This window comes from Dysidea avara, chromosome 14, assembly GCF_963678975.1.
Source record: "Dysidea avara chromosome 14, odDysAvar1.4, whole genome shotgun sequence".
Lineage (NCBI taxonomy): Eukaryota > Metazoa > Porifera > Demospongiae > Dictyoceratida > Dysideidae > Dysidea > Dysidea avara.
The window spans coordinates 11,419,743-11,437,183 of record NC_089285.1 but is presented as its reverse complement, the minus strand read 5'-3'; the positions used below and the strand labels follow the sequence as shown (position 1 = coordinate 11,437,183).

The 17,441-nt window shown below is 38.3% G+C and overlaps 1 protein-coding gene across 2 annotated transcripts in view; it reads left to right on the top strand.

The window, feature by feature from the left end:
- LOC136244696 (putative phospholipase B-like 2) overlaps positions 1-17,441 on the top strand; it is an 18,018-nt gene extending 577 nt beyond the window's left edge. For both annotated transcript variants that reach the window (XM_066036234.1, XM_066036235.1), the window contains exons 2-8: positions 190-433; positions 1,005-1,090; positions 1,211-1,431; positions 3,433-3,847; positions 8,203-8,355; positions 8,500-8,659; positions 17,158-17,441. In XM_066036234.1, coding sequence (XP_065892306.1) covers positions 190-433; positions 1,005-1,090; positions 1,211-1,431; positions 3,433-3,847; positions 8,203-8,355; positions 8,500-8,659; positions 17,158-17,328 — 1,450 coding nt within the window. In that variant the 3' untranslated portion in view covers positions 17,329-17,441. The remainder of the gene's footprint in view (positions 1-189; positions 434-1,004; positions 1,091-1,210; positions 1,432-3,432; positions 3,848-8,202; positions 8,356-8,499; positions 8,660-17,157) is intronic.

Here is a 17,441-nt window from a genome sequence, read left to right as displayed (position 1 = left end):
CCTACTTATGTTGTTAATAGTATCTCCACTAATACTTTTAAATCGTTGTGAGGCAGTTGTTTACTCGCCTCGTGTTTACTAGATTCAAGATTTATTTTTGTATAAGACATTGCAGTGATCGGGTATACAGGCTGTGACTTTACCCGTATTTAATCATAACCATATAGTTTGGCTTCATTGTTTATACAGGTGGTCACACTTGGAGATTCATGGCAATAAGACTGCTACTTCCCATGACGTGGCCTACTATGCTGGCCTATTGGAGGGTACTCTAACAGCAGAGTTGATTGATAAACAATATCGAAACACTTTGATTGGCTATTGCTCTAATGAGACTGACTACTGCGGAAAATTGTCTGTGTTTTTGGAACGTAATCTTCAGTTCATGAGTAGGACAATAGGCCAAATGGAAGATGATCCTTTTTGGTTTCAGGTACGATAAGGCACATGGCCAGAGTCAGGGTGACGTACAGATCAAGTCACAATGAGTTGGCTTTTTTCAGTCCCTTCTCTAGGTACTTGTCCTGTTTCAGTTTACAAGCTTATGCTCCTAGGCTAGTGGTCAACACTCAGTACAGGCTCTGCCTTCTGTATTCACCCTTCAGTACTCGACTGTAAAGAAAATAATACAGTGTGATGTAGCATCACTGTTTGTTTTTGTACTTTACTGTGTGTACGTCATATGTTCAATATTCATTGCAGCTTATTAACTGTAGCTTTCCTTGGTAGAAACATATGCAGCTACATACCTGTAAACCTGTTATTAAACCACTATAATATCTACCTGGTATACTGGTCTGTTACTCAACAAATATCCAATTCTTGGGTACTAATACCATGAAATTTTCAATGTTGCAGAAACAATTATCTAATTGTTCACAGTAGTGTTTTGCAGATGAAGTAATTACACAATCTCTAACATAAGTAACTTATATATGTGCACTACTGCTGCACTATAGAGGCTGTTGGTATCATGGTGTTTTCTTGCTCTGTGTATCGTTTAGGTGAGCTTGTATCTAGATCAGCTTGATGGCCTAAGAGATGGATATAAACTTTCAAAGTTTCCCAGCATTCCTGATGTTGGGTTTTGGTTAGTGTACGTGTAGCATGCACAACACACAGAGGCTACTGGTGGTATTTTTTGCTGAAATTGTTGTTGGGGTATGTATGCATATTCAAAGAAATAATTGCCCTGTTTCTCTCTTTGTAGGTATTTTCAAATCACAGGTGATTTAGAAGATCTTGAGGCAGCTTTAGGAAATGGAAATGTGAAACAACCTGCTGTGAAATCTGACTCATGCTCTGCACTGATAAAAGTGCTACCGAACAACGAAGATCTCTATGTTGGTCATGATACTTGGGGAGAGTATCAAGCTATGCTGAGGATATATAAACTTTATGATTTACCCTATGCTACATCAGCAAGTAATTGTAAGTTACGCTGGTCATAAGCACTAGGTACATGATAGGCTGAAAAATTGGACAGCTCAGAACATGGCTAAGTTAAGTTCCTGACTGAACTACTGCACCGTGTTCTATAGCAAACATAATGGCCGCTGGTCAATCAGCTTCACTGCGACTACGTAGTTCTATCCAGCAACATCAGTGGAGTAACAGAGAAATGTAGCGTCAACTGGTAGAAACAAGCCCACTACTCCACCAGTAACTGTTGTTAGAGTTTAAATTAGTTTTCAGGTGGCAATGTATTGCCAGCGTTACCAGTGTTGGTGCACGTAATAAACATTAAAAGGGTCTAAGTAAACATGAGAAGGGTCTAAGTAACTATATAATTAGACTCCTCAAAAATCCACGACAAGAGGATCTAACAGGCAATATTTATAGGAATGAAATGATACTTGAATCAGACCACTTATTTAATTTTATGTTTCAGATCAGGAAAGTTAGCCTAATTAATGCAGGCAGCCTATTTTTCATAACAATCCTGATGTTTTATTAGAGTTAACTGAATGCTCTATTAGAGTATTTCAATTGTTGGTAATCACTATTATTCACTACCCCACTGTCTTAAGCTGAGGAAGCACTAAAGCTGCCTCCCCCTGATGTGAAGTAGGTCTTCAGCCCGTCTACAGTTTACTTTCCTCTTTGTATTATGCGATAGGATGGATGACTGATACAGCCATCCATCCTATTACAAAGTAATCTAACAACTGTTACTAAGCAGCAAAATTCAAAAAAAAGTTGCAAAAGACCAATCACACTTAGCAAATGTTTCCTAGCAACCATTGTGTATGGTCCCAAAGTGATGTTTACATTAGCAATGGTTACCCAGCAACCATTGCTAAGCAACCATATTGTTGCTATGTTATGGGGCATCTATCCTATGGTAACGCTAGTGGACATGTACTTCCAATAGAACACAGCACACTATTTTAGCCAATCAGATCAGTATTGCAGATTTTGTAAAGGGACGGACAAACAAGTAATGCTAATTCTATTGGCTGATAGCTTGATGTATTTCAAAATAATATGTCAAGTTGCTATTGAGAGTATTATATTGTAACACATTCATTTGTCGGATTATGTAAGCAAGTTAGTTTATTGCTTTAAGCATTGAGATGATGGAACAACGGTGAAAACTTGCATGACATCATAATGACCAAATTTAGCCAGTGAGACAACATTGCAGGTGCAGCATCTAAAATAAGTGGCCACATCCAAGTTTTGGTGAAGCGATAAAATTTCAATGTCAATGCATTTGGTGCACAGAGTGGCTGTTTTTTTTCTTCCCCTACAATATAAACAAGAGTTAATAATAGTAGGGAGGGTTATTAACTCTTGATATAAAGGATATTGATCCAGTGATCATAACACATAATGCCATTAACTAATGGGGTTGCAGATCTGCATGGCATTACTTCAAGTGTAATAAATTATCTGCTAAACGATAGTTTAGTAATTATTATTATTATTAGCACTTTACAGTGGCCAGCACTGAAGGTCTGACAGCAACTTGTGCTGCAGCTTTTTAAAGTGTATTATACTGTAATATGTTTAATATCATCCAACCTATCTTGGGTTGAGTGCATCATGTGTGTTGCTAGACATGATGCACATGTCCTATCTCTCCACTGTTGTGTTTTAATCCCATTTGTTGATTTGGGTCACATTAACTTAATCATTTGTTGTCGTATCTTCCATATTGCTGTTTCCTTGCTGCATCAATGACTGTACAATTCGTAGCTGTCAGTAGCTAATTAAAAAAGTTGCATGTGTGTTGTATAATTCAAGTACAATATCTAGTTAATAAAACCTGCTCACCCACTGTACTGTAAATATTGGTGGCTAATAATAAGTTTATGTAATAATAATAGATGTACAGGTGTAATGTATATATCTGTAAGTATGTACAATTGTGGTCACTTAATATTAAGAAGTTAAAATCTTCATATTGTTGTTTTTAATGCACTGTAGCGGAATCAGTTGTTGGCTCTATTCAGGCATTTTCATCATATCCTGGCCAGTTATACAGTGGTGATGATTTTTATGAAATCTCTTCTGGTTTGGTCACATTAGAAACAACAAACGGCAACTACAATGATGAACTCTTTCAGTATATTAATCCACATCATGTGCTTGAGGGCATACGGACCATGGTTGCTAATCGAATAGCATCAAATGGGTCAGAATGGTGTAGTCAATTTTCCCAATATAATTCTGGTACTTACAATAACCAATGGATGGTGGTTGATTACAAGCAGATAAAACCAGGTGAAGAGCTTGGTAGTGATACATTGTGGGCACTGGAGCAACTACCTGATAGTATTCATCACAAAGATGTCACTGATGTGTTGAAGTCACAGGGCTACTGGGCCAGCTATAATATTCCGTAAGAATATGTGTGCAGTAGTAGCAGTATCTGTACGGTAATTATCTTACTTTAGAGCTGCTGGTATATTGCACCAGTGGCTCTGTTTTATGCTTTCCTGACCAAGTTTTTGCCTTGTGTGTGAGATTATTGTTATTTGCATCTTCAGTTGACAATTGTAATGCATAATAACAAGTTAGGGCTGGAACAAAATTCAGATTTTAACCTCCGCTGATTATGTAATGTCATAACTGATGTGTGCGTTGTGTGTGTTGTGTGGTCATTAATGGTACCAGTGAACCAGCTCTGGGATACTGTGTGCTACTCAGGTGCTAGGAGTCAGTGCAGGAAAATCCTCCTGGGGTAGGACTAGTAACCTGCAGAAGGCTGTACCATATCCCACAGGTTGAGGTGTGGGCACCTAAAGTCCTACCTGTGCCTTCACCTAGACCTTCACCCGCTGTGTGACATGGACAGTTGACATATGCTTCCACAGGTACCCATTGATGTTACTGTTACCTAGGCCACCAGGTCCCCTTTTAAACAACTGGGTTGACTGGAGCAATGTGAGTAAAGTTTCTTGCTCATGGAAAACAGAACACCAACCGAGCATCGAACCGGGAACCTTTTGATTACTAGTGCAATTGGCTATGCTGCATGCACACACATACGCATGCACGTGCGCACACATACGCATGCACGTGCGCACACATACACAGTCAGTACAATTATGTTGTCTAGTCTAGGCTTGTGAGGTATCCGATATTTCACGGTATCCTGGAATTCAACTAATATTAAACACTCTTTTAATCAACCTGGTATTGCTTTATGTGTAATTAAAAAGTCAAGTGTTAATCTGTAGTTACTATCTAATCCAAAACAGCCAAGCTGTAAAAAAAGAGTGCGGCCCTCAGAAAGGCTATGGTGAAAAAAGATGTGAAATCTAAGGTGGCGGCCAAGAAATGGCTGTGATGGTAGGTTAACGGTAAAAATTTTAATAACGACAATTCAGGTGAATTTGGTGCCGCACAAAATTCACCCGAATTGTCGTTATTAAAATCATTAACCTACCATCACAGCCATTTCTTGATGTTCAAATACTGTAAAACAATAAGAAGTGAATATCCCTACTGTACATTGAGTGTAGTACAGTAGGGATATTCAATTCTTATTGTTATACAGTATTTGGACATTACGTACTACTCCGATCCAGCTTGTTTCAATACTTTTTATTGCAGCACTAACTCTAATTTAAAATTACTAATTTTTTCTTATACTTGTTTGTGAAGTTTTTTTTTGCAAGCTTATGACCACAAAATAGCCTGCTTTTCACAAAACCAGTCACAATACTTTAAGAGTTAATCACAGCACTATTATACTAGATTATGACTCATACAATAGCAACTGGTCAGTGGGCATGGCTCTACATATTAAGCCTGCAGACAATAATGGACATGGATTCGTGCATACCTACAGACTGATGAATGGGCGTGGCTACCATATGTCTACAGACAGTAATTTACATAAGTGGGCGTGGCTCACGAAAGAAGCAGGGCTACACTATGACGTGTAGTAACACGTCCACATCTAGTTTAGCAAGTGGGGTCAGACCCGAATAATCTGTAAAGCGGGACCTGGATGATCCGACTCAGTTTAACATTGTAAACTAATTATTGACTTACACATTGCTATATAGCTTGCCACGAGTTGCTCTCACTGATCAATATCAACAGTTAGTCATGTACATGTGTGTTCAAAATAGTTTGGTGCAACTGGTGACCACATGTATTCGAATAATTTGATGCAACTGGTAGATGGAAGCCGTACTGTAGTCTATTAACACTCAGCGGTAGAACCTTGACTGATGGCCATGGTAAAGAAGGATAAAAGGTAAGACAATAGTGCAAGTATTGTATGTTTATCAATATACCAAAGGTTTTTTCTTAAGCGATCTAGAAACGTTTCTGCGAAAGAATTAGGGCTGTAGCCAGTTTTCTGCTATGCTTGACTGAAAGTGTCAGGCAGGCAGGCAGGCAGGCAGGCAGGCAGGCAGGCAGGCAGGCAGGCAGGCAGGCAGGCAGGCAGGCAGGCAGGCAGGCAGGCAGGCAGGCAGGCAGGCAGGCAGGCAGGCAGGCAGGCAGGCAGGCAGGCAGGCAGGCAGGCAGGCAGGCAGGCAGGCAGGCAGGCAGGCAGGCAGGCAGGCAGGCAGGCAGGCAGGCAGGCAGGCAGGCAGGCAGGCAGGCAGGCAGGCAGGCAGGCATGCAGTAGAAAATTCCATTGACTTAATTAAAAAAAAAAAAAATTCTGTAGCAACTGGACGGAAATGTTTCAGGTTGATCTGAAGACACTTTTGGGCTTGGTTTTACCCAACCAATACTGTCATGTCATTGTGAGGAATAATCGTGGCAGGTTTTTGGGTTATGTTATATCACGGATTGCCCCCACACCTTTGATGTCCCTACTATACAGTACTATCGTACTGCATGATACCCCAAAGGGCTTTTTAACCTATCTTTTTTTCTTTACCACAGGAAGAAGAAAACAATGAAGCAGACTTTAAATACTTTAACTAATTCAGATTTTATCAGTAAATGTACAAATTATATACATAATACAAATACATACATTTATTACATGTCAATTATTCCCTATACATAACTTGTTTGCAGCTGATCTCTCTACTGGGTGACTTGAAAGGTAGCTGATCTCTCTACAAGATGATTTGTTTCTTATACTGATCTCTCTACAGGGTTACTTTGTCTGGCTTATCTCTCTAAGAGGTGATTTGTTTTTGTAGCTGAACTCTCTACAGGGTGATCCTTCTAGCTGATCTCTCTACAGGATGACTTGTTTGTAGCTGAACTATCTGTAGGGTGATTTCTTTGTAGCTGAATTCTCCACAAGGTGATCCTTCTAGCTGATCTCTCTACAAGGTAACATCTTCTAGCTGATCTTTCTACAGGGCGATTTGTTTGTGGCTGAATTCTTTACAGGATGATTTGTTTGCAGCTGAACTCTCTACATGGTAGATTCTTTGTAGCTTAACTTTCTACAGTGTGAGCTGAACTCTCTACAGGGTGACTTGTTTCTAGCTGATCTCTCTACAGGGTGACTTGTTTCTATCTGAATTCCCTACAGAATAACTTGTAATGTAATATACTTCTATAATGGAGTAAATTATAAACGTAGCTGAATGCTCTATTAGGGTGACTGTTCTATTAGAGTACCTTGATCTCACATTTGCTACACGTAGTTGCCTTTTGAATCATAACTCAGTGGTTTGTAATCCGATTCTTCTGTTCTACTGCAAGGACTTTCTATGCTGATTATTCCAGCTACATACTGAGTTTCAGCTCATTGCTCTAAGCAGTTTTCCTTACTGGTAGACATGAAAGCTAATAGTTTTTTTATTCATAAAATCGGTCGCATAATTTTGACATAGATTGGGTTTTGTGTCATATCTCCATGGTCTTTATCCCGATTCCTTCAAACCACAAAAAGGCACTCCTACGATGGTTACTCCATCTACATATCAATTTTCAACTCATTCCTCCAAGGGGTTTACCCTATAGGCGTGACAGACCTTCGACCTTATTTTACGCAAATAATTGGTCATAACTCCGTGAATGTTCATTGGATTCCTACCAAAGTTGGTACTGCGATCCGCCTTAATGAGCCCTTTAAGTGAGCCAAATTTCAGCCCAATCCGAGCACGCATTCGTGTTTTATGGCGGATTTTGCGAAGTGTGCGAAATGAATATGAAAATGATGTGATCCTGATCCTGACAGAGCTACATAGGTGTGAAAATTGCGTTTTCTTTCTTCCCGTTAATATACTCACGGTGTGGCGCACCGGCTTCTTGGGCCACACGACACACTACCGTGTGTCTTTATCCAAAGTTGGGTATATATCACAAGTAAAAGTTACTCATGGCTAACAGGTTGTAAATGCATTTTACTAACATCTTTTTAGTTATTTAATTAGTAGGCTGGCACTAGGTTGTAACCTGAAACCTCACAGTTTACTGTTTGGCTGGCCTTGTGGTCACATCCAAATCATCAACATATAACTTAAGTAAATGCCAAGACCTGATGTCTGGCTTCCCTCATAGCACAATACACTTATTCCGATATTCAACATGACAAAGTGAAGCTGTTATCTAAAAAAACAATAATTTTTAGTAGAACATAGCTATACAGGAAAATCCCTACTTTGGCATTAAATGGAATTATTTGTGCATGTAGTAACATACCAATGTAGGGATTTCCCTAAATATAACTTACTGTAGACCTGGAGTTGTGCATATTCATAACACTGTGCATGTGTATTGTAATCATCATGTGAGTAAAAGTACTGTTTCATTATATCATTGCAGCTATTTTGATGATATATTTGAAAAGAGCGGGTTTGCCAAACTTGCTGATCAGTTCGGCTCATTTTTCACCCATGCTGGTTCTCCTCGTGCAAAGATATTTGCCAGAGACCAAGATAAAATTACTGACCTTAAGTCTATGATACACTTGATGAGGTAAGCACACAGAAATGTATGAACAATTTTATAGTACAGTTTGTCCCTATATAATGTGTGCATTATGTAGCTATGTACTTTTATGCATTAATGTGGTCATTGCAATACGTGTCTAAAATAATTTGCTATTATGTATACATGTAGGTACAATGACTTTAAGCATGACCCACTGTCCGCATGTAACTGTACACCTCCTTACTCTGCTGAGAATGCAGTATGTGCACGTAGTGATCTAAATGATGTCAATGGAACATATCCCTTCTTTTTTCTGTCTCATCGCTTCCATGGAGGAATTGATACAAAGGTAAATTCTATTACATATATTAGTTGTTCCTTGTATCTAGTTTATCTGATCTATCAATTACTACTGTATGTACATTATGTACACGCTAAAGCATTGCTGTAAATGCTGCATAGATTATATAGCATGAGGCCAACCAATAACAGGCCATGTCTTAAATGTTGCAAATGTACCATACATTTTACATGTAGCCTACATGATCTCCTAAGCATCTTAGTACGGTGTTCACATGCATGAATTTTAAACACTTTAAATCCCAACATGTTTTGAAAATGCATGTTTGTGTTGACATTAGAGCTGAGCGATAGTAGAAAATTCACTATCACAATAGATATTGAAGTATTATTCACGATATGATAATATCACGATAATGACACTTTTCAGTCAAGTTCCAAGTATTCAATGCATGTTAAGCATAATTAACACCACCATAGATTATTATTTGCTTGGTTTTCTTTTAAGTGCATCAATTAGGTAATTAATTGCATGGGTGGCCAATATTTCTACAATTTTTGTTACAACCTTGCAGCCAAACTTTTCCATGATAAAGCAAGCCAAGTAGTTATAAAACAGCTAAGACAGCTTCTCAAGCAGCATTTTTAGTGGAATTCTAGACCCTTCGCAAAGCAATCAACTAATTGCGTGGGTGGCGATAAATATACACAGCTTGTTATAGCCTTGCAACCAAACATTTTGCGAATAAGCAAACCTAAAGAGTTACAAAGCAGTTAAATAAACTTGGTAGCAGTGTTTCTAGTAATCTTACAGCAATATCGCAATAGTAAGCTGTAATTATTCTATCGCGATAATGATTTTTTTGATCGCGAGTATCGAACTATCAATATTATCGCTCAGCACTAGTTGACATGCATACAATAGTCAATGCATATTGTTACTATGGTTATTGCAGTATCTAATGGCTACCACCATGCTACATGAAGGTTTTCAGACTAATTGGGAACACTTACAGCATGTGGGACAGTACCAAACTACGTACTTCTATTAAGTTTCATTTGTATTTGTAGTCTACAAAAACACGCATGTACTACACATGGTGCATCATGTGACATACATGGCACTGGAACATAGTCAATACATTCGTTTTACATGTACAGACATACATGTACTATATACAAGTATATTCGATTAGGGATCATAGAAAAAAATAGGGAAAAGGAGGCTGCCTACACCTGCAGATATACTTCAGTCATGGGGCAGGGATTAAATGTTCACTAGTATATCTGCAGGTGTAGGAGACCTCCCTTGTTTCCATACTTTTTTCTATAATCCTTAAAATTGTTTGTTTACTTTGTCACATTATTATGACTAGTGAACCCACACAAAGAAAGGATGGCACCAGAGTTAATGTTTTCATCTGAACGCATGCCCCAGCTATCAATTATTGACTCGAAAGGGAAATGGCCATTCCATTTTTCTTACAGCTATGCTCTGCCCGTTACACAGCACTACAAAGGAGAAGCACCTCTCTGTAGTCAATCCAGCCACCATGAAAAATACAAATGATTCACACGCCCCAACTATCAATTACTGACTTGTGAAAGTGAAGTCAATGAAGTAACCTTTAAGCTCCACTTTCACCTATTTTCAGCAAGTTACACAGCGTTACAAATGAACATGCCTCTGCAATCAATCTAGTCTCCACGGAAAATACAAATGACTCCTGTTTACAAACAGGACACCATGCATTTCCCTACCGTGAATTGACACAGGAGCACAAATGAGGACAAAGATAAGTCCATGATGCGTGCATTTTATATACTGCAGTATGCCTAAAGTCACATCTATGGATGAAGTGATGTTGAACAGTGATAAAATCAAGCCCATAGCTATAGCCATTATTGGGTTACACTTGTCTAAAGGAATCAGACAGACAGGCAGGCAGTTAGTCAGTAGAGAATTTCATAGAGTAACTTTTTAAAAGAATTGTAGCTACCTATCGGAAGCATTTAGCGTTATACAGAAGGCACTATTGGGCTTGGTTATACCTAACCAATACTACCAAGGCACCAGAATGCTGGGTTTTGGCTGATATTTTTGGTCAGAAAAACCCAAACTGCCATGATCCCTAATATACAGTACTGCCATACTATATGATTCATTGCAAAATGGCATGTTGTGCGATACAGCTGTACATGCACCTCACATACATGTAACACTTATGTTACACTAAATGTGCATTCCAGTTGCACAATGTACAGTATTTCAAGCTGGAATCATAGATAATACACGTAATAAAGGATTGGCAATGCACATATTAAACTGTAATTACATCACGTACAATCTTTGTTACGGCCTGCCCACTAATTGACCTTCCCTCTATTCGTTGCTATACACATTTTGTTTCTTTTGCCAACATACGCTCAGACAGTAGTACCACTATGTTGGCGAGCAACGTACTAAAGAAGATGAACCGTGACCAAGGTGAGCAGGAAACAGCTAAACACACTGAAATTTTCGACCCAGCATGATAGGAAGTGAGTATTCTCAGTTTTGGTGTTTTCACAACAAAACAAAAGTTGTTTGCCAAAAATAATTTTTAATGTAGCTACTTGTAACCACCTATTAGGTGTAATGCTTTAGTTTTTTGCAAACAAACTGTTTTTCTGTAGCTCAGTTTTACCCTGTTTTACTGTGCTGGGTTTTGGAGTTTTACCGTGGCCATACATATAGTGACATAATGGTGGTATCCAGTATGGTGGCATCCTATTAAGCCCTGTCATTAAAAATTTTGTTATATGCCCATGTTATAATTTTACATGCATAAAAATGTTCCATTGAGACAATTATGTTTGCTTATAAATGTGAGAAAACCGGCTTATCGCCTATTTAAAAGTATCAAGAAACACCGGTTTTAAGTATTTAGTGTGTTGTAGCTCGCCAATGGTTGAAGCTATGTCAACCTAATTTTCACACGTTTTACACCAATTCCTTACCTTCCAGAGTATCCACTGTGCAAGTAGCCAACAACTAAGTATCCCGCCATTTTAGATGGTTTTTAAACCAAGGTTGACGTATCAGGCGAGCTGCAAATTGGGTGGGAGGCAGGGGCCCTGGAAGGCGGGCAAGATGGTGTTCAAAAATTGAAAAGGATAGCCAAGGGATGAATTAGACCAACTTTTGGGCCATTGAGGTCTCAAAACTGGCTAAAATGAAAGGAAATTCACAGTAGAGGTGCTTATTTAACACCATAGAGCTGTACAGCCACATACAGTCATCCCCAGGCTGACCAGAGCTCCATTAAGGCCCCACACCACACGTACGGATCGCCACTAGGCTTGGGAAAAGCAGCCAGCAAAACCAGACCACTAAAGTCTAGCTGATTTTGATTGTGGAATTAGATAGCTTATTCATGTAGCTTTGTGTCCTGGGTGAAAAATCGAATCTGCTGACATGGGTGATAAGACCGGTTTTCTCAGACTGGGTCACAAATATACTTTAAATGATGAATGTGCATACATGCATGCATGGCTATTGCCCATATGCAGAATGTATACAGTAATCAATGTAATAGTAGTTGCATGCATACTGTTGTGCTGATGTGTATTTCAACTATAATCCTGATGTTTGGTTCCAGCAAATAGTTTCATTAAATTCCGCAGGCACCAACAGTTCTTCTGTCCCAGATATCTATGCCAACATCTATACTGCCTATGTCTCCTATTTCACCACCAATATCTAAGGCAAGAACATATTCAGTCACCATTCTCATCACCAGGATCAATATCTATGACATCTATTTCATTGTTGTCATCTCCTCTTCCTCCAATTCCATTACCAATAACTGGCACAACATCATCAATTCAATCAACTTCCCCACAATTATAAACACTATCACCTAACTCATTGGAATCTCCACCATTACCTGAATACAAAGTTGCCATCACATCCCTGGAGTTGCAACAGTCTGAATGCAATTCACAATTATTGATCTATAAAATTCAAGAGGAACCATTATCTAGTAGTCAGCCCTTAAAACTTTCACACTCTGTAACAATAAGGTCTGATTTATCTGTGAGAATAGTTATACATGGCCATGAACTGAATAGCGTATAGTTTGTCAATTCCAAAGCAAATCAATGTACAAACCTTAATAAGACTTCTGTAGAGATCAAGAAGCTGAATGTCTATCCAGGGCACCCTGACAAGCAATTTGTGCATATGGTAAATGAAAAAAAAGGGAAGATTGCTATATTCATCTGGCTAAATTCCTGCATATATATACAGGGAGCATGCTGTGTACTGTAGTGGTGAGAGGTATTCAGAAACAGTGAGAACGTCTAATTGCCAGCTATAGCTACTTACAGACAAACACCATTGTAGCAACTGTGTTCTCTACCATGATACAATAAGATGTATCACAGATGGTCTAAGCAGCAGGATGAGCCCAATGTTGTCAGCCATGTTAATGAGAGGTGGCTAAATACCACTGAAATAAAACAGATAACCAAACAGCTACAGGTCTTGATTGAGAACAACCAAAAAAAAATGTTTATACTTAGAACAAAAGATCAAGGAAGCCATCAACAAGAAGAGCACTGAAGTAGATAAAGAACTCGGTAATGGACCAACTGACATCATGAATGAGTACTCTAACCAGTTGATGGCAGTTCTGGAGTCTGGTCATCTACTTCCATTCTGTCCAAACATTCCACAAATCTGGCTGCTTTTAAGCTTCCTATACTTATGGTGTAGCTTCATGCCTATGTACTCACATGCATACCATAATATTTTCTTCATCTTCATTGAGGGTAACGTCAGGCTCTTGGATGCTTGGCTCTCCTCTATCCTTGAAAGTTGTACATAAAAGATGCTGAAATATGTATTCATTAACCAGCTTCATAAACAGTGACTCGTTGTTGAAATGTTCACGATGTATCTAATGGTGGTTAACGCATAGTTCTGGCACCAACATAATTCATCCAAATTCGCTCCTTAATTTTAGTAACAATTGCTGGTATTGGAATGCATAGTACGGTTTGCAATGCTGTCAACAAGTCAGAAGAAAACATAAATTTGACCTTATTGCAGGCAACTAGTAGCTCGCTGTGGTACTGCTTTGCAGTAGCAATTCTAGCACGGTTAGTCTGAAACTCTGCTTTATTTTCCAAAAGAAACAATGACACCTAGAAAGACGGACTGTGCCATTTGTGGGGTATCTATGATGATAGGCATGAGCAGTTTACGTAATCAAATGCATGAGTGTAACAAGTATTGTATAGCAGTTGCTATTTGAGTTGTCAATCCTTTATTACGTGTATTATCTATGCTGGGATGCTATCATACAGTTACCATAGTACTGTATAGTAGGGATTCTCCCAAAACAAATGTAATATCATACAGTACGATAGTTACTGTATAGTAGGGACCACAAAGGAGTAGGCGTGGCCCATGAAATAATATCACCCAAAAAACAGCCTCAATTTTCCCAGACGAAATGAGGTAGTATTCATTAGGTAAAACTAAGCTCAAACATGCTTTCAGATCGACCCGAAACGCTTTCAACAAGTTGCTACGGAATTTTAAAAATAACTATTTAACAGAATTTTTTACTGACTGACTGAGTAAGTAAGTAAATGACTGACTGATGCCTTCAGACAAGCATAACTTGATAACGGCTAAGGCTACGGGCTTGAATTTTTCACTGTTCGATGTTGCTTCGTCCTGAGAGGTGCCTTTTGGCATACCGTAGTACGTACAATGCATTCTTCATGGACTTACCAGTGTCCTCCTTTGTGTCCCATTCATCTTTGCTGACAGCAAAAGGTGTCGATTTGGCGGTAGCATGTGATGGCTTCCCTTCAAAATGGAAATCGTCCGTATTTTTCATAGTGGCTTTCGAACAGTTCTTGATTCGTACTGCTGTGTTACGCGTTGAACATAGCCGACAGTAAAGCGTAATGGATACTTCACTTTTCAGACGATAATTAATATGATTGGGGCGAGCAGCATGATTTCTTTCTTTTGGTATGTGTGAATCGCAGCGGTGCTTTACGAGCAGTTCTTGGTTCGAAATGCTGTGCAATGGGTCAGGGTAGGAGCCCACGGTCCGGCCAATCACTTTTCAGCTACTTGATTTTAGTGAAAAGATCAAGATACTCTAATAGAGCAGTCATGGTGATACTTGGTATACTGCATTGAGCTAATTGATCATGCATGTCATGTATTAGCATGTAGCTACAATCTAAAACTAAATTTTCATGTTGAGAAATTTTTGTATGCATCATGAAAATAAAATTAGCTATAATAGTCAGTTATGAAACTCAATATAGCACAAAATTACCATGGATGTTAACAAAAAGAAGAGACTTTGCATGTAAAATAGCTTTCAGATGACATTCCAGAGCATCTATTTTCGAAAGTTTAAAGCATGCCCACTGACCCTTCTAGCTTAGCATACTGTGTATGCTTATAGCACACATGCAGTTAAGTAACACACCAAAGCAGACAATCTCTGATTTACAGATCATATTAGATCAATAAAAACTGAGTAGTGTACATGACTATGACCTTCATTGCAGTCCATGTCTGGTCGGACCACTCAAAATCTCTGGGCCCCAGCCCTGCAATGGGTTGAACATAGCTGACAATGAAGCATAATGGATAGTTCACCTTTCAAACGATAAGGGTTAGAGCACGCTGCACCATTTCAGATGCGGTATGCATGTAATGGGTTCACCAGCCATAATAAAATTATTTACAAAAAAAGTTAACAAACAAGTACACGAAATGAATTTTCAACTACAAGGTGCTGAAGTTGAAAATTCATAGTAAAGAAGTGTTCAGGTGTCGGAACACACAAACAGATGCTTGTTTCTATGTTTTAATTGAAGAACAACACTAGAACAAGCATTTGGACAGTTTACTGGTGTGCTAAACTTCGTATTTTCTTGTCAGCACATCTGTTTTATGGTGTCCATATTTCATAGAAATAATCTATTATCAAGCTTTGCCAATCAGTTCTGAGTGGTTTTCAAGTAGAAACTGTACCCATGGAAAGCACTAGGGACCCGCCGATTATGCTGGCATAATAATGAGCATAATAGGTGCCTGAAAGCATTGAGCATAATGCTAGCATAATAGGAAGAAAACTTGTGCAATGCTATAAATTCTTGCTTATCAAAATACATATCCAACAAAAAGATCGATATACTCTAATAGAACAGTCAGTAACTCTTAATAAAATTATTAGGTAGCTGACTGTTCTATTAGAGTATATCGATCTTTTCTGTGACATGCATTTTGACAAGCAAGGATTTACAGTCTGTGCTTCAACCACTTACTGCTTTTCCATAAAGTGCAAAGTTATTAGAAAAACATGGGAACTGAGGTAAAAATATTGAGCATAATTTAAGCATAATAGGTAAATATTGAGCATTAATTTAAGCATAATAGGTAAATTTTTGAGCAGTGCAGCATAGCATAATAGGTAAAATAATGAGCATAATCGGCGGGTCCCTAGAAAGCACTGTTTTGCAATACCTTGAATTTACAGCTGATCAAATTAATAGGAGACAACCACAAAAGTAAAGGGAAATTGATGTAGTTTTTATCTATGTACAGAAAATTAGAACATACTGTATACTTTGTATGTAATGGATCGCAAGTATTATCAGTTATAATCATTTTCCCAATGGTTTCAATACATTTTCATAGGCATCCAGTGGTTGTGCAATATGCAATTAATGCTAATTGCATTTCCAGGTACTTATACTAACTAATCTCCACTGTTAGTGAAGCAAGTGTACAAATTGTTTGTTTTGGCATGGAATGTAAGTACCTATTTATAGTAGCTATGTCTATTTGTGACCGTCTCAGCAAAATCAGAATTGTTCGCACAATTTCGGATTTTTTTGTTTTCTCAGCATTATCTACAGTGTCCAAGAATTGGATCACCAAAGTTTCAGCCTTCTGTGGTGAGCAGTTTTGGAATTATAATGCTAGATAGTGGGAAGAGCAAGCTAATCGATTTCTACAGCAATTATACTGAAAATAAACTACAGGTGCTTACATTCACAGCGTTTGGATTAGTCTACTGCATTGCAATTTGGCTTAAAATGTTCATCATGGATTATCACATCAGCCAAGGTACAATGTTAGCCCTGTAGTCACTTGCACATACGGATATGAAGGTGGTGTGGTAGAATAAATGACGATCTTGTTTACGTTTATTGCATTGTAAACAAATGCACATGACACACATACCATTAGAGCTACAGAAACGAAACAAAGATTTTCAAACCCCATGAGCAGGTGAATAAGATGGTATACAGTTTTGAGTCTTCCTTCTTGAGTAATTGCCTGCATACTTTTTGTTCGTAGCATGCGTAATTTTATGAATTATTTTTAAATTTTGTTTTTCTCAATCCGCATGTTTGTGCGAACAAGTTGAATTTTTGCTGAGATAGTCAAATTTAAGTAAAGTTACAGTAAGAAGATAAGTTCATCTTCACTTGTTTTAAATATTCTCTTCTCTTCATCAGGTGACATCCTATGAAATGTTCCACAATAAGCTCGGGTGTATTGCTATCAGCGGGCCAACACATCAGCAACAGCCTCCATTTCAGTGGAGCACTTCAGGATATTCTAACATTCCAGATGGGCATCCTGATCTGTGGCAATTTGAACCAATCAAAATTTCATGGAATTTGTAATATGGCTATATATACAGCTTATTATGTGCACTTAACTGTATGTAAACTTTTTGCATACCATATATACATATTCTTGTCAAATTTGAACCAAAATTTGTTATGTATCTGGGAAA